At 47.8% G+C, this 23321-nt stretch overlaps 2 protein-coding genes across 3 annotated transcripts in view; both read left to right on the top strand.

Moving 5' to 3' along the window:
- The window catches only part of MTMR2 (myotubularin related protein 2), a 28624-nt gene extending 23623 nt beyond the window's left edge, over window positions 1-5001 (top strand). For both annotated transcript variants that reach the window (XM_061552443.1, XM_061552442.1), the window contains one exon: window positions 279-5001. In XM_061552443.1, the coding sequence (XP_061408427.1) occupies window positions 279-794 (516 nt within the window). In that variant the 3' untranslated portion in view covers window positions 795-5001. The remainder of the gene's footprint in view (window positions 1-278) is intronic.
- Window positions 5002-7642: 2641 nt separating this feature from the next.
- On the top strand, window positions 7643-22968 carry PGM2 (phosphoglucomutase 2). Its single transcript, XM_061552449.1, has 14 exons — window positions 7643-7818; window positions 11518-11685; window positions 12271-12377; window positions 13125-13209; window positions 13745-13828; window positions 14338-14531; window positions 15037-15226; window positions 16536-16633; window positions 17754-17940; window positions 18624-18717; window positions 18858-18987; window positions 19882-20107; window positions 20534-20667; window positions 21649-22968. The coding sequence occupies exons 1-14, from the start codon at window positions 7753-7755 to the stop codon at window positions 21749-21751; spliced, it is 1866 nt and encodes a 621-aa protein (XP_061408433.1). The 5' UTR covers window positions 7643-7752; the 3' UTR covers window positions 21752-22968.
- Window positions 22969-23321: the final 353 nt, after the last annotated feature.

The raw sequence follows: 23321 nt of genomic DNA on the forward strand, positions 1-23321 counted from the left end.
TCCTGGAGTCGTGGAGTTCTGCCATTACTCGTACGGTACATTTAATTAAAGCGTGTTTTTTAAAAAGTATTTTTAAATATTACTTATTCAGTGGAGCCCAAAAAAAACCACACTATTTTTCTGAAAACGAATTCTTAGGAATCGCTTTAGAAGTTCCACACATTGTTCGCAAAACAGCCCAATATGGCAACCTTGATGAACACTTGTGATTTTATTGAAAGCAATGCTCCGGCGTGGGTTAGTGCGTCCATGGGTTACAATCGTGTTGTGCTTGACAGGACCCCGTGGAGGAGCTTTGCAGCAATCTGCTGGCCAAACGGGAGGAGTTGAGCCGGAAGGTGCAGCAGCTGGAGCTCCGTCTGGCCAACCGTGCAACCTCCCCGTCGTACAACAGCACGGCGCGTCCTCTGCGCGCCTCCGACCCGCGTCTCTACGAGCTGCACGTGTCCAACAACTCTCTGCCACCTCACAATTCTTCAGCAAGGCCGGAAAGATATCAGCCTGCACCCGGGTGGCACCACAACTCCGTAGACCTCGGTGCAGCGAACAACGTGGAACGTCCCCACCAGCGCACGTCTCCTCAGCCTCGCCAGCATCCAAACACCAACCACTCAAACTCTGGCCTCCACGCAGAGCGGCAGGACTACAACGCGGCGCACGGGATGCCCAATGTGGGCCTGAATGTGCCTAGGCTCACGACCGTGGGCTGCTCCGTTTTTTATCCCGAACAGGAGATGGCAAGGGATGGGGCGTACACCGAGGGGGAGTCCATGATGCAATCGTCGAGGTTTTGAACCTCCCCCCACCTTTGCTGAGTGGGAGCTGAAGCAAGCCTCTCTTCTCAACGGACTCTTAATATCAAACGCCAGTTAATTTTGCACATGGTAAGCACGAATGAAGTCTGATGCACAAAACGTGGAAATGAATCCATAAGGGAAATTTCAGTACGATTTGTTTATCTCTACGGCATTTTTGAATCTGCGAGGAAATGTCGTTAAGCCGTTGGGTTGTTTTAGTATAATGGTATTGCATTTTTATTGCACTGGTGGAAAGTCCACTACAGAGGGCATTTTGCCAGACAAACTGACAGCAGCAGCAGCATCATCATTGCAGATATCAAAAAATGTCAGTATATACGCCAAAAGAAACGGCATCCATATTAGATGACAAATTGGAGAGGTAGGGGGGAAACTCTTGGACATTTTGAAAGTGTTTCACTGTGCCGGCAATGCCGATAATTCACCGTCTTGTACAGAACAGATCCCGGTGCTTTTTACAGATTGGGTGCTTTGTGGCCATGACTTTGAATGTCGAACTTAAAAGGGGACTGTCGTCTGCAAGAGCGTTTGAGAGTGCGATTTATGCAATGCCGAGCTGTGGATTGAAATGGGCATGTAGATATTCATCACTGACACTAATAATGCATCGAGCCGACGCGTGGGTTGGACATTCACTGTACAGTATAAAACGCGTCGTGCGCGCGTTCTTGATCTTCCATAATGTAAATACGTACTTTTGAGGAACTCAACGTGGATGTGGCCGTGTGGTTCATTAACGGAACATTAAAGGGCGGATATGTATTAACTGTGGTTGCTCCTACTATGGATATTCTGTTTCATTCTCACCTGAAATTTCTGTTGTAAAATAAGGCAGTGGAAATTTACTTGCGATATGTCTAGGCTTTTTCTTTTCATTTAGTGCCTGCGCCATTTGTGGTGTAAAGGTAACGGAGCCCTGCAATTACTTATGCCACTGCGGGTGGAAGGGGCCTTGACGATCAGCACGTCGTCGTGTGCCATGTGGTAAAAGCTATTTATGCCACGTAGCCATCCACTGAGCACTTGTTTGCCAAACAAACCTCATCCGTGGACTTATAAACATTCGAAATATATTATCCATCACGTGTACTCGTGTTTTCCACGGTAAAAAGGTTAACCACAAAATGTCATTTCCATCAGTGTCTCCCACTGGAATGTCACTATTGAAAACTGATAATAGATTTTTTTTAAAGGAGACCTTTATTGAATTGCTACATGTGCCTCAAATGTAACTATTGCACGATATTATTTGATTATTTTGGTGCCGTTCCTTATATTCATCCGTTAACAACCAGGTGAGAGTGAAACAGTATCGAGCAGCCAAATATTTGCTAAAGCTGCCTTTGGCAACGGCTTGTGATGTGGAGGATCGTATCTTAATTCACTTCCTGAATGACAGCTCGCAAATCTTTTTTCAAAAATACTTAATCAGATCCTACAGGAAACTACAGTGTCTTTGAAAGTTACAGGAAAATGTCCACAGTTACAACCATATTTACAGTTATAGAATTGACATTCAAACATTCCAAATCATGTTTACAAGTTATTTTCGTTTGAAAAACTATCGCACACTTACCAGAATAATGTATCAACAGGTGCCATTTGTGCAATGAACTCACGGCAACCCATTTGGCAGCTTTAAAAAAATGTATGCAAAAACATTAAATGATATACAGATGGAAAAATGGTGGCATGCTCGGGATCCATTAAGTTTCCAAATCCAAACATGCATTTCTTACCACCCTCTGGGATCTGGATCTGTTATATACACCCGCCCTTTAATTGTGTGCAGGAAAAACAAATAGGGGGAGTATTTAAAAAAATATTTCACCGTGTGCATGAGGGGCTCGCAATTTGTGTAACTATGCCAATAACAAGTGCCTCTTTCGACGTTCAGCCAAGGTGACTTTTAGTCTACAACTGGTTATTCCCCCCCCCCCCCCCTTTTTGGAACAGCCCTGCCAGGATATATTTTATCGTCGAACCCAGCTGCACCCTGCTATATTCAACTTTGCAGCCCCGGATTGAAATGAACTCTGGCACTCGTTCGATGAATTTATCTGTGCTGCTCATTGCTCCCGTTTTGTCGGTGAGCCAAGGAGAAGTGGTTTTACGTTCATTAATATGCATAACGTTTTCTGTAATACGATAAAAAGAAAAGCACTCGTTTAGAGCAAATTGTTAGGCGGAAATAGTTCTGGCTTTAAGAAATGAAAATTACGCCTCAAATTAGGTTATAAAATGTATTGGGAGTTTGCGATTCGTCATGATCTTGTCGTAAGCATGCTGGGGCACTGTTTATGTGCGAGCCTTGTAACGCTATAAAGCGACGATACGAAGCTAAATGTGTAGCAGCTACTGTATACGCATGTTCGAATATAACCCTGTATGCAGTTACAACCATCCATCCATCGTTCGCTGGTAAATGAATCAAACAAGGAGACCAGTTGGTGTTATTCACGTGAAGTAGCAACAGCTATCACCGGTTTGGTTGGTTCTTCTTGTATGGAAATGGGGTAGTGATCAGTGTAATACTATTTATAAACGGTTATGTTTATAAATAACTTAAAAGTTGGCAGTCTCGTATCTAAACTCTATGGCTGGGTGATCATGGAAATGTGCATAACTTGAGATACCTTTCAGATATATAGATTAAAAAGCTGGTCACTTAACATAACTGCTTGACGAACAATAAATACATGGTTTGTCAGATTTTAACACCGACCTGCTCCAGACAAATATCCACCAGTCTTGAGTTCCACGTCGACTAGAAGATTTATCTAAATTTAGCTGGTGTTGTGCTTTGCCCCCATGTCCATGAAAGGCGCATGATTGACTTCACTTAAACAGTCGTTTCGTATCTTTCCAATGGAAATCAAATGCCCACCAAAGTAACACAACTGCACTTTGCTGCTCAACGTTGTCTCGCGTTGCTCGGCAGGATGACCATGTCCTCTTCAAAGTGAATATACATTGGCTTTTGTGTTCACTCAAAGCACGATGTGTGTGCCCTTGATAACATTACAATACTGTGTAGGTGCCTGTCACAACACATTCGCCGAGCACACGTTACGGTACACGTAGACTAACTTGCATGTGCCGAGCATGGCTCAGCTTCAGAGCTGTGTCTTGCAGTCACATTGTGCTGTACATTCAAGCATGTGGAATTGGAAACGATGCATTTTACACCAGAGGTTATGTATTGACTTGGTAAAACCAGCTGTGGGTTGGTTAGTTTATGATGGTTTTGTTATGCAGAGCTGTGTGTTTGAGTGTGTACGGGCGCTGCTTGTCAAATCCAATTGCAGTTGTAATTGTGGTCACGAATTGGATAAATTCCTTCCTGGGACACTTGGTTAATTGGTTGCACTTTTCGATTCGGCATTTCTTCACTCTCCCTATTTTAATTTGCAGCACCAGTACTTGTGTCACCTTGACCAATGTGCACACACTTTTTTTTAATCGTTGATGAAAGTTGTTTCTGTAAAAAGACTTGATATCGCATATGTTGTCTGTTAAGATGCATTTTTATATTTGTTGTAAGTTGACAATTACCAAAAAAAGTGGCTAACAATGAGACAATGCACAATTAGTGTTTTGTATTATCCGTTAGTAGCCAAAATGTAAAAAAAAATCACATGATTATAACTGAGGAACGTGATTGGAATATTTTAAATTTGTCTTCCCACTTCAGTATATATCATTCAGTATATAAGTAAATTAAATGTCTTCAAAGATAGACCTGTAAAAAAGTGTTATTTTTGACAACACACAAATTGGTTATATGAAAAATATTATTTTATTAAAAATGGGATTTTTTTTATGGTATGCAATATCAATCTGTACAACCCCCACGATTGTGCGGCGTAATTATTTACATTTATGAAGTATAAATGTGATATTTTGTGTGTACTGTAGACATGTGTTCATGTAGGCATTGATGACATTTCGTCGGAGCCTCCTGAACAATGCGACGATAACGATACGAGCAGAATTGCTTTCTCTACAGAATTTGTGTAAAAGTTAGTTACCGTTTTTAAACGTTGAAATGATTTTTTGTTTGTTGCCTTATTGCGCCAATTGAGTGCTGAGTGCCCATACAGATATATTATTTGCTTCAGAAATATTTATTTAGAGAAAAAACGGTTAATGTGGATTAATAAAGGGTTTCTGAGGACTGTTATTTCAATCGTTGTTGTGTTGTGTTATTCTGCACTAATGTCCTTAACATTTTGTGCATATTTCTATTTAAAGCTTTCGTGACTGCAGCAGGGATTCATATTCTTGGTTCTTTCGGTTAGGTCACGTAGAAGGGAAATAATAAAAGAAAAAGAAAACAATAAAATTCTCACGACGTTTCGATTACAACATAAGCAATCATCACCAGGTGTGAAAACCACAGCAAGAACATTTTGAAGAAACCCACCACTTTTTTCTTAAAATTTCTTGCTGTGATTTTTACACATGATTGCTTGTGTTGCAATCGAAACGTGAGAATTGGTATCTTTTTATTTAATTATTTCCCTTCTACGTGACTTTACCAAAAGAACCAAGAATATGTTGTGCATAGTTTGCGTTGCATGGCCATAATCGTACTCCTATGGCTCGTCTTCAATCTTCCATTTATAGCCCACAACGCTTCAGTGGCCAGCAAAAAAATACCTGTACTGCACCGACGATATTGTCTTAGTTTAGATCTTAAGTTTTCGTGACTGCAATGTTCCATACTCTTTGGTTCTTTCGGTAAAGTCACGTAGGTATAAAATAAAAAAAACTTTTTATATTAAAAAAAATATTTTATAAAAAACTTTATTTTATATAAAAAAACTTTATTTTATTTTATACCTACGTGACTTTACCGAAAGAACCAAAGAGTATGATATTGTCTTATTGCTGTAGCCTTGATTGTAGTTTTAAGAGTTCCATATCGCTGCTTTTCCGCACAGAATCGTCCCAACGTTTTCAAATCACTGGGAACAGCTGCCTATGCTCCTTGTTCCTCGACCTGTGATGCAGAATCTTCATTTATTCTGGAGGAGGAATCCGATAAACTCTGAAGCTCTTTTTCACAGATGTCCAGTTCGGGATGGGTCAGCAAGTTACAACAACAACAGTACAACATTTACAGGAGTGCAAACTACAAATAAGGTAAACAAGTCACGAAATAATGCACTGTAATGCCATTCTCTCCCAAGTCATCAAGCAACATCCTCAAATTGCAACTGTTACAGAACAACCTTGATCGTGTCATTGGTGTCCATCTACGACTCGACTCATTGGCTCCCTTTTGCCAGCAGGACATTATAGAATCGTGCCTGCCTTTTGTCATCGCGTCTTCACACGTTCCCCCCACACCTCATTACTCTCGCCTTGCACTGGAGCTCATTGTAGAACCCGACGCAGCAGCAGCAGCAGCGCCACTCGAATCTGCTTCGGGCAGAGTGGTCTCGAACTGTTGCAGCCTCACGTCACTTCACGACACAACTATACACGACTATCCACTACACTCTACACTACATTATACACTAATATACACTCCACTATACTGTTACAGCCTCACGTTACTACCCCCTATGTGTGTAACTCTTGCCCTTTGCACGTCCGCAACATGTTGGAATCGATCTGCAGTCGGCGGTCTTGTACGGCCAGCAACTATGTCGCCTTATCTCGATCCCGCAATCCCAACCAGGTGAAAGTCCGCATCGAACCTAACCCCCAGCAAGGCCATCTACTTAACGACGAGAGAAAATTCACACGAAATGTCGTTTTCAATGAAGCCTTCCAGATGTAAAATTATATAAGCTTTGAATGACGAAATCAAATTATCTAATTATAAACATAATGCAATTCAAACATGTTTCATTTTAAAATTTCACAACGGAGCATTGGGTGTTTGCGTCGTTTGTGTGCAAATGTTTTTGTGGCTTTCCTGGCTGAAGGCCTGGGGGCCCCCAACCCCTAGTTAACTTATATTTCAGAAGCCACCTGGCCACAAATGATAGCTCAGCGAAGTGGTTTGTCGTGGACATTTCTAGCAGAAAACTAATCTTAATGGACGTTTCATTGAGATTATTTGAAAACACATCATACACGTGTCAAATCGCATCAACAACAACCACTACCACCAACTACTAACAACCACCACCAACCAAGCACCACCACTACTAACAACCGCCACCAACTATTAACCAACCACCATCGACCAACACCACTACTAACAACCACCAATCAACCACCACCAGAAATCCACCACCACCACTACTAACAACCACCAGCAACCACCACCACTACTAACCACCACCACCAATCACCACCACTAACAACTACCACTACTAACAACCACCAGCAACCATCACCACGACTAACCACCACCACTAACAACCACCACCACTAACAACCACCACCACTAACAACCACCACCACCATTACTAACCAGCACCACTACTAACAACCACCACTAACAACCACCAGCAACAACCACCACTATTAACCACCACCAATAATCACCGCCACTACTAACCACCAATCACCACCACTAACAAACACCACCACTATTAACCACCACCACCAATCACCACCACCAACAACCCAACCCCAAAACTCTGCCAACACGGACACGCCCCCTTTAAAACACGAGCGAGCCACGTGCGTTTAATTCCGTACGCTTGATAGGCGCCGCCTCGCCCTCCCATTGGCCCACGCGCCGCCCCCTCACCCAATCACGAGCTTCGACGCTCGACCAATGAGCGATGGCCGCACGCGGCCGGTGCCCCGCCCCCTCCGCCGGCCCGCCGCACGTATCCAAGCTACGGAATATAATCGTGATTTGGGGGTTGTCACCATTCTCGATCCTTCCTCTTCCTCATCCTCCGCTCCCTTTAATTGAATCAAAGCGGCGAAGTCTTTGCGGCGAACAACTGCCGCGTGGGTCGAGATGTCTGACGAGCCGGCGGCGGTGACGGAGGAGGCTGCGGCGCGCCAGTGGCTGCGCTGGGACAAGGTGCGTGGTGTAACAACTATCGGGCGCGGGGGGTGCGTGGGCGATGCCGTAGCCGGAGCGGGACATGGGAGGTAGGGGGCGGCGGTGGCGAAGCGCTCGAGTGGGGTCTGTCACGGTGTCGGCGTCTCTCCTCCACGAAGTGTTGACGGACAGGGCTACAGGTTCTCACCTTTGCCGTGACCTCTACAGGCGGGCAGACCCGGCGCACCTGGGACGTTGGTCCAAGGGTTACGACCGCGTAGCCCAACGTGGGGCCAAAGGTGGAACCGGGGGATACCCCCAAAGGTGGGACCTCCTCAATCGGTGGAACCCCCAAAGGTGGACCCCCCCAAACGGTGGGACCTCCCATCGGTGGGACCCCCCAAAGGTGGGACCCCCCAAAGGTGGGACCCCCCAAAGGTGGACCCCCCCAAACGGTGGAACCCCCCAAAGGTGGACCCCCCCAAACGGTGGGACTTCCCATCGGTGGAACCCCCCAAAGGTGGAACCCCCCAAAGGTGGGACCTCCCATCGGTTCCAACCGCGCAACCAACTTCGCGTGCGAATTGGCACGCAGGCAATTTAACCCGGAGAATCAACACGGAACACAACAGCTGGTCGATTGAAAATAAAAACTCTTTAATGTTCCAGCAATAACCGTACAATGTGGTAGTACATTGTTTGAAATGTAACTGTTGCACGTGTGATCGTCGTAAGCTAAGCAGGCGTTGATTGAACCCGCACACTGCCTGGTTGGGTTTGGGATGTTGCCGTGGGGCTGTCGGGGATTTGCATTGTCAGCAGCAACATCCATTGTGGTACTGAGCTTCCATGCTCTCTCACGTCTGTGTCTCACACCTTCACTAACGTGGTGAAGTATGGTCATGTAACCCCCACGACCCACAGTGTATCTCAGTCAACCCATAGCACTGGGACTCCCCTGTGACCCTTCTGCCAGCAGCGAACCTTCCACACTTCACGTTGCAGCCTCAAAGTGCACCTAGCCTGGTACAAGCGCTGTGGTGACATCACTGCCACTTAGTGATGAAAGGTGGCTGTTGTTGAGAGTTTAACACCACCGCCTACGGTTACTTAGTAACCAGCCTTGATATCACACGCTTGTGGTACAGTGCTTTGGAGGCTAGTGTTGGTGGATCACTTAAAATTACACCTTAATAGTCTAGATATTAAAATAAATAACATTTCAGCATTTTTATTAATCTGTAGAGATCACTAATTCTTTTTTACCTAAAACTTCATCAAAAAATGTTCAACTCATAATCTGCAATAAATCTCAAATAAATCTCAAATAAATTCATTTTCTGCTGCTTTGTATCACAAAGGCAGAATTTCCAAATTTACACAGAGAGAGCAAATGACCAGTTTGCTGTGAGAGACTTTGTGGCCTGAATAAGCTCATTAATATGGTCCTACGAGCATGCACACACTCGTTGTGTGCATGATGCCTTGATGCTTCAAGGCCATTGCTAAAATAGTCACCGTAAATCAATGCACAGTGCATCATTGTTGATTTTTTGCGACAGTGGGATGGAAATATTCGAACGCTTCTAAAGAATGGCACTGTTTTTACTGTGCTTAACAATGTATTTCCTTCATCAAAGAAAGGCAGAAATAAACATCTCACTGTTACGTCCCATGCATCTCAATTTATAACTTGTACATTGAAAAGGCAGTTCGTTAAGAATAAGGATGGAGTGGCAGCCGAGTAATGGAAGGGGAAATCCATCGGGTGAAGATGGAATGATAAAATATGATTTTGTGCAAGTGTGATTTTAGTGATGAATACAGTTTCTCAGAGGTGAAACTGCAATTGCTCTCTTGTCTGCTCATCAAGGGGCCTCCACTAAAGCAAGCTTGAGAGGGCATTTGGTTTTCTTTTCAATTCTGACCAGAAGTCTTGAAGGAAGGTGGGCTACCAACACTTTACCCGACTACACGTGACCTGCAGAGTGACTAACTGTGGTGTTGGGTTGACCAAGAGGTAGGGGAGGAGGGGGGTGGTGGTATCAGAAACCTACACCACAGTTTAAACTGCCGGGCCAGGAGATGGAATCGAACCGGTGACCTCTGGGTTCTAAGTCCAGTGTGCTCACCATATTCCAGGGCAGCTTCCCTTACGTTTCTGAGCAAGATGTGTTGTTGCTCGAGGCATTTCAGTACTTGCGGCAAACTGGTAACTGGTTTTTTTGTGTCACGCGGTTACCGATTTTACGACAAAACTAATAACAAGGAGCAAGCTGTTTGCTGGTAGCACACAGCGTGGTGCTCGATGGAACCATCTGCCGGGTTTTGCTCGAGTACAACAGTAATGCCGATCTGTGGCCATGATTGTGATGAAACCGTAATACTATATACCGTAGCCATCTCCATTTGGCACATGCCTAACTTTATGTGGGTTCATGGACAGTGTTGGGTTTTTATTTAGCAATGGGCCACCCCCACCAACAGACACGAGATGTAATGCGGCTCTCGTCTTTACCGCAGTCGCTCAGTCCCTTCACACCTCAATTCGGATGAATCTCCTTCCGTGTCTGCCAGGAAACGGCATCCTTTCCAATTGCACGACGGTTGCATTTTGGTTGCAGGAGCCTGTGCCCGGCCTCAGAGGGTTTGACGATGTTCTTGAGGGAGTGTTGACGCAGCGGAGAAAGACGCATTTGCACCGACTTTGCCTTCATTAAAACTCAGCTTCATGAAGCACAGTGTGTCCGTCAGAGGGGCGTATACAGTACGCGATGGTTTCTTGTTAAAACATTGACGCACGCTGGCGTATGGTATTGCAAATGCAGCTCTGAGTAAATATGGTTTCCGCCCATCCCCCCCCCCAGCATCCATAATGGGTTTGCTTACAAATATTTCTGCTTCCCAGAGAGCATTTCCAAATAAGCTGCTTTCGTGCGCACAGTGCATTCACGCCCATCCCATTATCGCCGAGGTAAAAGTGTGCTGTCGATTCCGCAGTTTGGTTATTTTTTTCACATAGGGCATTGATCGGAGTAGTTTCTAGTTGGTTTGTGTGCTAAGGGTGTTCTGGTGGTGTGTGCGGCCCATGACAGGAACTGCTTTGGAAGGCCCCCTTTAATATCATCGCGTCTCTGATATTGGACGGTTGGCTACGTGCAGTGCAAAAGAAGTTCAACGTACATAATAACTCCTAAACAGTCGTGCACTATTGTTAATATAGTATTTGGAAATTTAATTTAAGTAAAAAGAAGAAACCTCTCAAATTCGTTTCGCAATTTAATGGGAAAGCAGAATTCTTCTTGTTCGAGCTCCGCTGACGTGGTCAGGACATCACCGCAGGAACGGATGATGGCCGAAGGCGGACAGACGACACTGCTGACGGAGTGGCAGGCGACGGGGGAGAGTATGTACGGGGAAGGGGAAGACAATCGCGGAGATGGAGCAATGGTATCCGTTCATGTGCGGGAGTGAGATAGCTGCTAAAAGCACGAGACCGCGAGGCGTGGCGATGCCGTGGTCAAATCCTTCATCCGGCAGTGGATAAACAGAGTCTAATGCTGTTGAAAACCCAATGTGTGAAAGGTGTCGTTTAATTTTGAATGTCATTTATTTAATATCCTTCCCTATTTATGGGAATGGCATTAAAAAAATGCTATGGGCATATCACCGTCCTGGCCAACATCTGGGCCCGGCTCTGGGAGGCGCTGATGAGCGCGCGTATTTTGTTTTGTGCAGAACGAGAAGACGAGAGCAACGGTGGAGAAGCTGCTGGAGGATGGAGCGGTGTCGGAACTGCGGGAGAGGCTGGGCAGCCGTATGGAGTTTGGCACGGCAGGGCTGCGTGCCGCCATGGGAGCGGGAAGCTCGTGCATGAACGACCTCACCGTCATCCAGACCACGCAGGTGCCCCCCCCCCCCCACCCGCTACCCGCCCCCACGTGGGTGTCCATGTAGCCACATTGCTGGATGTTGTCTGTTGGTGTGTCCTGGTGCAGTGTGTGTGTGTCTGTGTATTTGCCAGTGCGGCGATGACCCTTGATTCCGAGTAAAAATAATCGTGCCATAAAAACTCAAATGTGTCTACGTTATTATTACTGCAAACTCCAAATTTATACCTGTATATTTGGAGTTTGCACGTTATCCCCGTGGTCACATGGATTTTTCTCCGGTTCCTCCGGTTTTCCCCTGCACGTGTTGCCTCCAGTGAAGACTGGGTCTCCACTCATTACCACTACACATAAACAGTTTGTCATGGGACTGTGGGGCTATGTAGAAGGCAGTAGAGGGCAGTGCAGCAAATAACTGTTGTACTCTACCTCTGTGTTCCCACTTCTATGTTTCTCTCTTCACAAACGCGCATAGACAAGCGGTGGTGAAATTTGCTCCAATGACCCACGGCGTGGGTAGGTGCTCATCCAGCGGTGTATTTTCCGACAATAAAAGTATTAATTACGAATGTCTTTGTCTCCACCCGCCTCCCCTCCCCAGGGATTTATGCGCTACTTGGAAAAGATGTGTCCGGATCTCAAGCAGAAAGGAGTGGTGATCGGCCACGATGCTCGTGCTGATCCACTCAGCAATTCCAGTAGCAAAAGGTGCGATCACATGCGTGTGTGGTACGTGTCACCGCATCGCGCGCTTTCAGATGCGCTTCTGCGGCCATCTGGAACGCTCTTCCTTCCAATATTAGGAAGCCACTGGAGCTATGCACTTTTAAACCATATAGATTGGAAACTAGTTTCTTTGGAATTGCTTTCTGTGTTTAGTTCGTTGTCCTTCCCCCATTGTGAATGAGTGGTTGTCGTGGAGATGGTAGCCATGGAGAGAGATGGTGAATGAGTGGTTGCCATGGAGAGAGATTGTGAATGAGTGGTTGCCATGGAGACAGACTGTGAATGAGTGGTCGCCAAGGAGAGAGATTGTGAATGAGTGGTCGCCATGGAGACAGATTGTGAATGAGTGGTCGCAATGGAGACAGATTGTGAATGAGTGGTTGCCATGGAGACAGATTGTGAATGAGTGGTTGCCATGGAGACAGATTGTGAATGAGTGGTTGCCATGGAGACAGATTGTGAATGAGTGGTTGCCATGGAGACAGGTTGTGAATGAGTGGTTGCCATGGTGACAGATTGTGAATGAGTGGTTCCCATGGAGACAGATTGTGAATGAGTGGTGGCCACGGAGAGAGAATATGAAGAGGGGAGCAGGAACGGCGGTAGCGGTTATAAGGGGGAAGATCAATGAGTCGTGGGGTGAGCTTGGGGAAATGAAGTGAGTTTTGAGGGAGGCGTGGACACGATTGAGCCAAGATGTTGCTGCGGTTGTGTCCGTGACTCTGGCAGGTTTTCCCGGCTGGCAGCGGTGGTGTTTTTGAGCCAGGGAGTCCCCGTCTACCTGTTCTCTCAGATTTCACCAACCCCATTTGTGGTGCGTTCCATTTGGTGTGACACAAACACTCGACCGTTCGCAGCAGGCTGTTAACGCTGCCCCTACATGGATTACGTATCCCGATTTGAACCTTGTGTGCCGATGTCTTTTCAGTGCTCGTGAGGTTAATGATTCGTACGATATTGTTTTTATTCTTAGATATGTTTTGCTTTACGCATGCTACGTTAGCACCACCGGCACCGTTACCGTATTACGAGTCGAGTTCATGTTTCTCACGACTGTTCAACGAAATGCCATAATTCATTTTTACCAATAGGCGGCACAATATGCACCTCGAGCGGGGCTTGGCAACCTGTGGCTCTGTCAGGACTGCTTCGTGATGTTATCAAGGACAACCGTCTCGTGTTCACATGCATCGCGGCTCTTTAGATTTGTTTACCGAAGTCGAAAACAATGACCCCTGGCCTAGAGCATTTTCTAAATAGAGAAGGTTACATCAGACAGGTTCATGTTAAAACTTACGATGTTGAATGAATTTTTTTGTTCTTGTGCACACTCGTGTGAACGCGTCCAGCCGTACACGGTGGTGCACCTTGGTCTGTCTGCCGGCATCATGGTCACCGCCTCCCACAACCCCAAGCAAGACAATGGCTACAAGGCAAGCGCAGTAATTACGCTGTTGTAGGGCGTTTTAAAGTGGCAATGTGTTTTGTTGCTCGGCGGTGTTTACTCTGCAGCTCGACATTGAAACTTGAAAACGTCTCCATTGAGCCCCGTGTTTACAGGAAGAACGACTGGCTCCGAGTGACCTGTCTTTACGTTTTTACGTTTCCATGGTATTTGGAACGATTTAAATTGATATTTCGCGATGATTACTCAACTTTGAGGTGGAGCGGTAAGCTGTATATAATTTAATATTATGCTTCTATGAGCTCGGTGACCCGAGTTAAGTTCTTGGTCGGAGCTAAAATCGGTGGCGGGCGACATTCGAACCGGTCGTGGCCTCTCCTTCACTGACCCGCATTGACCAGCTTGGTGAAGTCTGGCTAAACAAACCCCCACGCCCTATGTGTGGTGTCGGGGATGCCCTCACCCAGCAGTGCCAGTTTGGCAAGCCCACGTGGATGGTTGTTGTTTTCCCCCTTGACGCCGGTCGTCATTGGGCAGGTGTACTGGAGCAACGGTGCCCAAATCATCTCGCCGCACGACACGGGCATCGCACGGGCCATTCAGGAGAACCTGGAGCCCTGGGAGGGGTCGTGGTTGGAAGCCCTGGCTGACACCAGCCCCCTCTGCAAGGACCCATTTGCCGACATCAATCGCGACTACTTCAGCGACTTGCGCAAACTCTGCTTTCACAGGTGCCGTTCTTTAGTGACGTGTCATTTAAATAATATGGTCTACTTAGCATGATATCAATAAGGAAACGCATCTTGTACTTCTTATATCCGTCTTCGCGACGGTTGGGGCACACGTGCCCCCCACTCGTGCTGCGTCGACGTTGCGATGCCTCGACGTTTTGTTTGTTCTGCGTTTCTTCCGTGCCCTGCTGCCGTTTCTTCTCGGGTCCGTTCTTTGATGTCGCTTGCCCAGCTGAAGCGCGGTTTCTGCCATGTCCTCTTGAGCCTTCTCCTAAACCCTCGAGCGACACGCACAGCGGCCTGTTCGCCGCCGCTCCCAGCTGGTTGTGCTGTCCGCCGCAGGTGAACTCAGCATTGCGGCGAAATAACCCTCGCGCACTCCGACGGCAATCGACAAAGCGGCAGTGCCCAAAGTCATTTGCGACTTTTACAAACCACTTTTTTGGTTTGTTTGCGTTAAGTGAACCGTCGGGAAAGCTGAGCTGCTCCTTTCTTTGCCGGGCAGGGAGCAGAACGAGTGCTCGCCCCTCAAGTTCGTGCACACGTCCGTGCACGGCGTGGGCCACGACTTCGTGCAGTCGTCGTTCGCCGCCTTCGGCCTCGCGCCGCCCATCGCCGTGGCCGAGCAGAAGGACCCCGATCCCGAGTTCCCCACCGTCAAGTACCCCAACCCGGAGGAGGGCAAGGGCGTGCTGGTACGCGGTGCCTTTGTTGACGCCGCCAGGGACGCTTCCCGAGTGCGAGGGGCGCCCGCACACAGCCGTGAGCCGTCCGCCGTGAGCCGTGAGCCGTGAGCTGTGCGCCGTGAGCCGTGAGCCGTGAGCCGTGCGCCGTGAGCCGTGCGCCGTGCTTTCTTTGTTAGGTTTTTTTTTAAGCCAGCTGGCCAGGATTGGGCACCCTGGCGAACTGGAGAGCACAGACAAAGTGCCACGAACCGAACATTAACACTAGCAATGTATGTATGTTGAACTTCTTTCACGCCGCACATAGCCAACCGTGCTATCACGGTTATGAGACAAATAAGATATATGCAATTAAAAAGCAGAATTAAAGTTAAAAAAAATACTTAATTCTAGACTAAAAGCTTTCGTGACTGCAGGAATTCATATTCTTTGGGTCTTTCAGGCGAGTAGCACCAATTATTTTGATTATTTTATCTATCTACGTGGCTTTATCGAAAGACCCAAAGAATAAAAATACTTGATCTCATCTGGTCCTCGAACTATCTGGGACACATCACACCAGGCTGTGACTTTTAGTACCACATATTACCCCCGGGGTTCCCTACCGTGGAAGCAAATAATACCGCTTCCACAATGCACCCACGTGAACCCTTGTGAGAAAAACACATTGTCCTGCGGAGCGAGCTGGTAGGAACGTTGGGTTGCTCGGTCAATGGCCAGGGTCAACGGCGGCGTGGTGTATTCCGCAAATTTGCCCGACTGTGAGGGCGGTCACAAGCCGGCGTGAGTAGGTTAAACGTTGAGTTTTATAAGGGCACCATGGGGTGACCAGCCCCTCCCCACCCAGCCCCACCCTCCCCACCCAGCCCCTCCCCACCCTCCCCTCCCCACCCAGCCCCTCCCTGCACGACGGACGGACACAATAATCCCCTGTGGGCTGGTGTAACCAGGAGGTTCCTACCAGTATAAGCCAGGGCCTGGATAGTAATGTTTTGATTCGCTGATGAGGAAGCACTTGTGGGGTGGCAGCGGAGGTCTGACTAGGAGCCTGGATGAACGGCACTCCCGACACTTGCGAATGATCTTGACAATTTACAAATTCCTGCCAGCATAAACATTGGAAGCCCAAATAATAGTGTTGGTTGATTGACTATTTACTTTGAAACACACTGATTCAATTGCAGATGTACGTGTTCGCGTTATGTTTTGGGAAATGCGTGCATGCATACGTACATATACTTTACGTTGGTGTTCTACATTGAAATCTCGGATTTATTTTCTTTGCTTGCGTACGTTTCGTTGGCGTTTTGATTTTTATCAGAATTTGGCGATAAAGCTGGCGGAGCGAGAGGGGGCGCGAGTGATCCTCGCAAACGACCCTGACGCGGACCGTCTGGCCGTGGCCGAGCGGCAGGACGCGTGAGTTGTGCACTTCACTCGTAGAGACAAAGATCCCCTCCGGATAGCCTTAACACACTGTTGGGGCAAGTGCTGTTAGCGAGTAGCACCTATGAAGTCCGGCACTGGCACACGAGGGGGTGGGTGACCAGCACCACACCCGGCCACCTTTGTCTCCCCAGTGGTGAAGTTTACACACCACACCAGGTACTGATTTGAGGCGGCTATCCTGCCATGAACACAACGGGCACTGGACCCCTGCCGCACTTCCGCTTGGCACGGTTGGCTGCATACGGTGCGAGTCCACCGTATATACTGCCAGTAGCTGCCCGTAGCTGCCCGTAGCTGAGCGTAGCTGTTAGAGGTCTGCAGAGTCTGTATTCTGACTGTTATCTTTCTCTTGTTCTCTTTCTCCTCATCTCTTTGTCCTCCCAACAGTAAGTAAGTAATATTTTCGTCTCACGTTTTTGTTTTGTGTATTTTCACGCTGACTTAACGCCTCATCTCTTTCATTTGTGTTTTGTTTTTGAGCTTCACGAGTGTCATGCTTACTCTTCACTTCAAATGGCTAACATCGCAGACAGCGCAGGTTATACAGTATTCGAAACGCATAATTCTTATTAACGTTAAATAATTCAAGCATTGCATCTAGGCATAAGGTTTTCCTTTTCACCCAATTTTAATACGACGTTGTTGTCAACCTGAGAAATCCCACTCATGGTTAAAGGCCTCTCACCTTTGCTTCCATTCATTCCATCCTCTGTTCAACATCGTGCTATGTGACTGTGCGTTCCTGCATGTAAAGCGGTGTGTTTGGAAGTGCACATGTACGTGTTTGTCTGTCTGCACCAACTTTGTCCTTGATAGAGGCACGTGCGCAGTGCGTGCCCGCATCAGCCGTGTGCATGCTAGCCATGTGCATGCTAGCCATGTGCATGCTAGCCGTGTGCATGCTAGCCGTGTGCATGCCAACCGTTGCGACCGGTTAACCCCCAGCACCTCCTCGGTCTTTCCAAGCTTTCGACAACACTTTTCACGTCGCCTTAAAGCGTACTTTGCCTGGCACAAGCGCCGTGGTGACATCGCCGCCGCTTTAGTGGCCTCTTGTGGCAGTCATCGCCGTTGTCTCGTTGTGCCCCAGTGGGGACTGGAAGGTGTTCACGGGCAATGAGGTGGGAGCGCTGCTCGGGTGGTGGCTCTTCTACTGTTGGAAGGAGCGCTCGCCCCCAGGCACTCGCGCGCCCCTGGACCGCATCTCCATGCTCTCCAGCACCGTCTCCTCCAAGATCCTGCGAGCCATCGCCCACAAAGAGGGGTTCCACTTCGAGGCAGGTCTACGTGGCACACGCGCCCCAGTGCACGCGCACCCCAACGCACACAGACCACACTGTAGAGCAATGTTCTTCACTCATTTTCAGAGGTCACTTTCGCCGGTAAGACGTCAGTGTGAGGGCCGCCACCCAGTTGAAACCATTGGGGTTTGACAGCACGATGATTATGGTGTTTTCACACGTTGTGTTTTGTCGGGGGCCGCACGTCACGAGCCGCACTAAAGGGGCCACCAGTGGCCCGCGGGCCTTCCAATGAAGAACACTGCCCTACAGACTCAAACCCAGGCCTTAATACGTGTGTACATGTACACACACCGATTGTCAGTCCACCGCTTATAAAGGTTTACCCCCCACCATACACTGTTTGTAGTGGAGGTTATGTGATCATACTTGAGCACGCTGGTCAGTGTGGGTGGTTGAAAGCTGCGAGCGTTGCAAGGTGGTCACCCATCCAGTCTTTAATGCTCTTTAGCCACCTGAAGCTGACAAGATCGGTGCATGCTGGGATGATTTGGTGATGGGGCCTATTTACATCGTATCCCAAAATTGCATAAATGAACATCATAAAGATTTAATTTAAATTGTCATCCCAATTTATTGTTGGATCAACGCTGGGCACCTTTCAACTTGCTGCTCTTCACTGCTCCCACACTTGTCCTCTGCACCCATCCCGGCCTCAGGAGACACTCACCGGCTTCAAGTGGATGGGCAACCGTGCCAAAGAGCTCATGGACCAAGGCAAGACCGTGCTGTTTGCCTTCGAGGAGGCCATCGGTAAGCCTACGTCGCCACTCTCGCGTTTCTCCTCGCAAGCTGTGCTGCTCGCGAGGCCTCTCTGCCGTCTGGTGGCGGAGCGAGACAAGTCGGTCAGGAGGTTCCGTGATGACGGGGGCGATCGCCGTGTGTGAGCGCAGGGTTCATGTGCGGCACCACCGTTCTCGACAAGGACGGCGTGAGCGCGGCGGCTGTTGCGGCCGAGATGGCGATTCACCTCGCCACCAAGAAGCTAACGCTTACCAAACAGCTCACCCTCATCTACGAGGAGTATGCCTGCCACTTTTGCACCCATAAACCATCAACATAAATCATCATCATGCGAACTGCGGTCATCTTGGCTAGCCATGGAACAAAGACGGTTACCGCATTGCACACTTTCAGATGCGCTTCTGCGGCCGTCTGGAACGTTCTTCCTTCTGACGTTAGGAAGCCACTTGAGCTATACACTCTGAAATCTAGATTGAAAACTAATTTCCTGAACTGCTTTTTGTGTTTATTTTGTTGTCCTTCCCCCACACCTCCCATTAGCACGGTTGGCTACGTACAGTGTGAAATAAGTTCAATATAATACATACGTAGCTAATGTCACAAGTAATGCTTTTCAATACGTAGTGATCTATAATTATATACTTGTGTGAATATATGCTGTGTTTTCTTCGATGCACAAATGTACATATTGTACCTTTATTCTGGGCAATGGGTTAAATGTAATTATTTATCCAGGACAGGCTCACTGACTAAAATTAACTGTAATACGGTCGGAGGAAGCGGTGGCACAGCGGTTCATCCACTGTGCTATGTTACCTGAAGCCATAGCTAACACCAGCAAAGAGTGATATTTGAACCAGTCCTGAGTCCTACCTTCACCAACCCATGCTGATCAACTGGATGAAGTTCAGCAAAAAGACGACCCCATGGCTGATACAACGTTGGGAGGCCTGAATCCAGCTGATTGTAATCCAAGTGTGGTTTTTATGTGTCGGGCTCTATATCGAATTACTCTTTCTTCCACACTTGAATTTTTGAGCATTTATTTGTTGAGTCTTTTTTTTTACATCGGAGTGCAACTCGTAGAATTACTACTCGTCGGTCCGAGCCCTCGGCCACCCCGAACGCGTTCTCTACGCCTCCTCATAGACCCCCGTTATCGCGCGCGTGCAGGTACGGCTACCACATCTCGCGCACCTCCTACTTCATCTGCCACGAGCCACCCACCATCATGCGCATGTTTGAGCGCCTTCGCAACCGGGCAGGCGCGGAGGAGCAAGACGGCGCGAGCGGCGGCGGCGGCCGGGCGGCGTACCCCACGCGCTGCGGGCCCTACGAGATCGCCCACGTGCGGGACCTCACCACGGGCTACGACAGCACCCAGGCCGACAAGCGCGCCGTAAGCCTCGCACGCGCTTCACCACCGCTCCACCGGACGCCTGCTGCTCGCGATGCCAAACGGTGGGGGGATTTCCCCCCCCACCGACCCTGTGACCAAACTCTCAGAATGTTGTCCCAATGTGGTCGGATCGCGGAGACTAAGTGGGGATAGCGCTTGGGTGTGTGGCCGCCACGCGTAACCGGGTGCGATAGGCTGTGTGGCTCCGTTGTGGGCAGCAGGGGGCAGCGAAGCAGGATCCATTACTGTACAGTACTCGACTCGTATGCTCCCCCGCCTTGCACCGACCAACAAACCTCAAGACTGAAGGCAACGTGGAAAGGCCTTCATCCAACAGCGGGGTTTGGCAAAGGGACCGTATAATACTCTCGTTCAAACTTGTTGCTTGGATTGCGCCACCGCGTTGTTGTTGTTGTTGTTGCACAGCTGTTGCCGAGCAGCAGCAGCAGCCAGATGATCACGTTCACCTTCGCCAACGGCTGCGTGGCAACGATGCGCACGAGCGGCACGGAGCCCAAGATCAAGTACTATGCCGAGATGTGCGCTACGCCCGGCAAGAGGTGACCGCTTGCACACGCACACACGCACTCGGCTTGCCGAATGCACAGCTCACACGTAACCGTGCGCTTGCAGGTCCTACTGACTCGAGCAACAGGCTGCCGATTTGTAATCCGATTTGTAATCCTTTATACCGCGTAGCGATTTTCGAACGGTCGTATCGCTTTGTACAATTTTTGTCAGGTGAAAATAAGAAAATTGCAAAGTTTGCTTTTGATGACAGAATGAGGTGGGAGCATTAATGGGAAGGGTGAGCAGGCATGGTGCTGCCCCAGTGTTTGCTACTTTCATGGTGGCTGCCTCCTCCTACACAGACCCTCTTCATTGACAGCTTTCTCATGTAGCCTCAGCAGGAGCCATTGTTTTGTTCGGCAGAAATACTACTAGGCGACGTTACCGGTATTTTTCCATTAATGGGTTTCATCCGTGCAAGCTTTTTTGCCCATGGGCTGTAGTTTGTGCATAATGGCATCCTAACGTAATCTTCTTATTCTCGAGCACTAAACATAATTTACAAAGCCGTAACGGAAATTGAGTGAGTTCGATGGCAGGGGCGTGCAAGGGCCGAGGAATAACCGTGACAGAGGGCGGCACGTAGGGTCACGAAAGGGCAGGGGAGGGACGAGATGGAGTGGAGGGGGGGATGCACGGATATAATGTAAAGTCATTTTTGAAAAATGCAAAATCATCTCGAATGGGCATTGTGTTCTCATCGTGCTGGCATCACGTCAGTTGAAATTTTTAAATAGGGCTATGTTCGTTTTGGTTTTATTGTGATGTATTTCTGTCTTGATGCGGTTTTGGGTTGAACCGCATGTTGTTTGAGCATGGTGTCCGACGTTTCGCTGCACGCGCTGGGAGCTTCTTCAGCAACATAACAATACAGCGCACCAGAGAGCGATATATGGCGCAACCGCAAAAACCCCACGCAGTCGTATTATTATTATTGTTGTTGTGTCATGGGTGAAACTTTTGTTTTGCAGAGACACGGTTGGTCTGGCCAAAGAGCTGGATGACTTGATAGAAGCCATGGTGGAGAACTTCTTCCAGCCAGAGAAGAACAGTTTGATTCGACGTGCGGCGTGAAGAGGCGACTGCCGTTTCCACAACGACCACCAAGACCACCACGTCCTCCCAATTCCAGAAAGCATTGACACATGCTTGCCGGTGTCGCAGTTTGGCACGCTCGCTTGCAAAGCACATTTTTGTTGTTCACCAGTTTATTTCCCAAGATTTAATTACGTACTGTAATGCAGTAAGCACCTTGGGCTTTTCGTAGTGGCAGCGTCTGTTTAAAAGAGGCACTGCAATCAAGCTGACGTTAATCCCAAGTCTTATCTTAGCTTTTTAAGTTTAAAGCTTAAGGTGCAGCGACTAAGTTGTCTGGTTTTTCAGTAAATTGAGAAACCGCACGTATCATTTCTACAAAACAGGGTGAGTAGTTAGGTCGCGTAAGCCCTCCAAAGACTCCACAGCATTTGTGCATGGACATTGCGCTTTACGTGGCAAATCTGCCATTTTGATTTAATTTATCTTTAACTCGAGTTTGTGTTTATTTGAAAGAGGTATATATAATAAAGCAGTTCACACTACACGATTAGCAGCTTAGTCTGCATCAACATCGGTATTCTGGTCAGCCACTGGTCCAGTTGGTTACGAGATGAACAACTATTTCACGTCGATTTGTGTTTACTTGACTGCAAGCTCTTGTCCACGTAACGTTTTGCTGTGCGCGCGTGTCGAGCGCACTCCCAAGTCTTGCGCTCTTGGGTTTTTCGTTTTGTTGAGCCATGTGCACACCAACAGTTGTTCACTGGAGGCAAGTGGGTGGTGCGTTTCACGTTTGCACCTTGAAACCACCGACATGGTTTAAATTTGTTTTAATGTAACGTTATGTACGATGTGCCCATGACTAGCTTCATTACAAATCGTCAATTTCAACTAATTTCACCCCACTCTTTCACTAAGGTGGTGGCTTGCAGTGTAAAGCAAGTTAAAACGCAGATGTCGCATTAATTTAAACAAATGTGCACTGGCTTATATGGAGAAGAGCCACCTGGTTAAAATAGCATTAGAATATCGTTTATAGTAATAATAAAAAACAGCTGCGATGTTGCAGCGTTCGTTTGTGGCAGCACCTGGTTTTGTGACCAATTTGAGCCATTTTGAGAAGTCTTAACCGGTTTCCTCTGAACTCCATCAGATTTGATCGCCTGTTGACGTCGTCTTCATTTGTAAACTGCCATTTGGGGGTCATGTCCAAGATGTGTTAAGAAAAATAAAAAAAAATATCGGTGACTGAATATGCTTGGGTTTGGCTGTTTTCATTGTAAGTGAAACAAATATATCCACCTGCACAGAAAGCTGAACTCTGTAAAATATCTCAAGTCGCCACATCAAAGACGACACTGCCTTGAAAGGAACAACATTGGCAACGTGTGTTGGCAATGGCCATTTTCAAATTGCCACACTGCCTGGTAATGCCGTGTTATTGACGAATGCGAGTTTAGTTCTTTGTGGATGTGCACCGCCAAGGCAGCAACACCAAATGATGTTTCTTGTGGTGTGCATTCTCTCAGCGTCTGGTTTTATTTTGCGTTTATATTACCATATGTGCACACATCTAATTTCCTTTGTCCAAAAAGTTAAAATGCAC

The sequence above is a fragment of the Lethenteron reissneri genome, chromosome 16, assembly GCF_015708825.2.
Source record: "Lethenteron reissneri isolate LAM-NWPU_2019-01 chromosome 16, ASM1570882v1, whole genome shotgun sequence".
Taxonomy (NCBI): domain Eukaryota; kingdom Metazoa; phylum Chordata; class Hyperoartia; order Petromyzontiformes; family Petromyzontidae; genus Lethenteron; species Lethenteron reissneri.

Bases quoted from the DNA above. Each gene is read 5' to 3' on its own strand.
- PGM2 (XM_061552449.1), top strand. From the start codon at position 7,753: ATGTCTGACGAGCCGGCGGCGGTGACGGAGGAGGCTGCGGCGCGCCAG. The intron at 16,634-17,753 runs GTGAGTTGTGCA...GTTGTGCCCCAG, and splicing joins GTGGCCGAGCGGCAGGACGC to TGGGGACTGGAAGGTGTTCA. The intron at 20,108-20,533 runs GTAAGCCTCGCA...GTTGTTGCACAG, and splicing joins CCCAGGCCGACAAGCGCGCC to CTGTTGCCGAGCAGCAGCAG.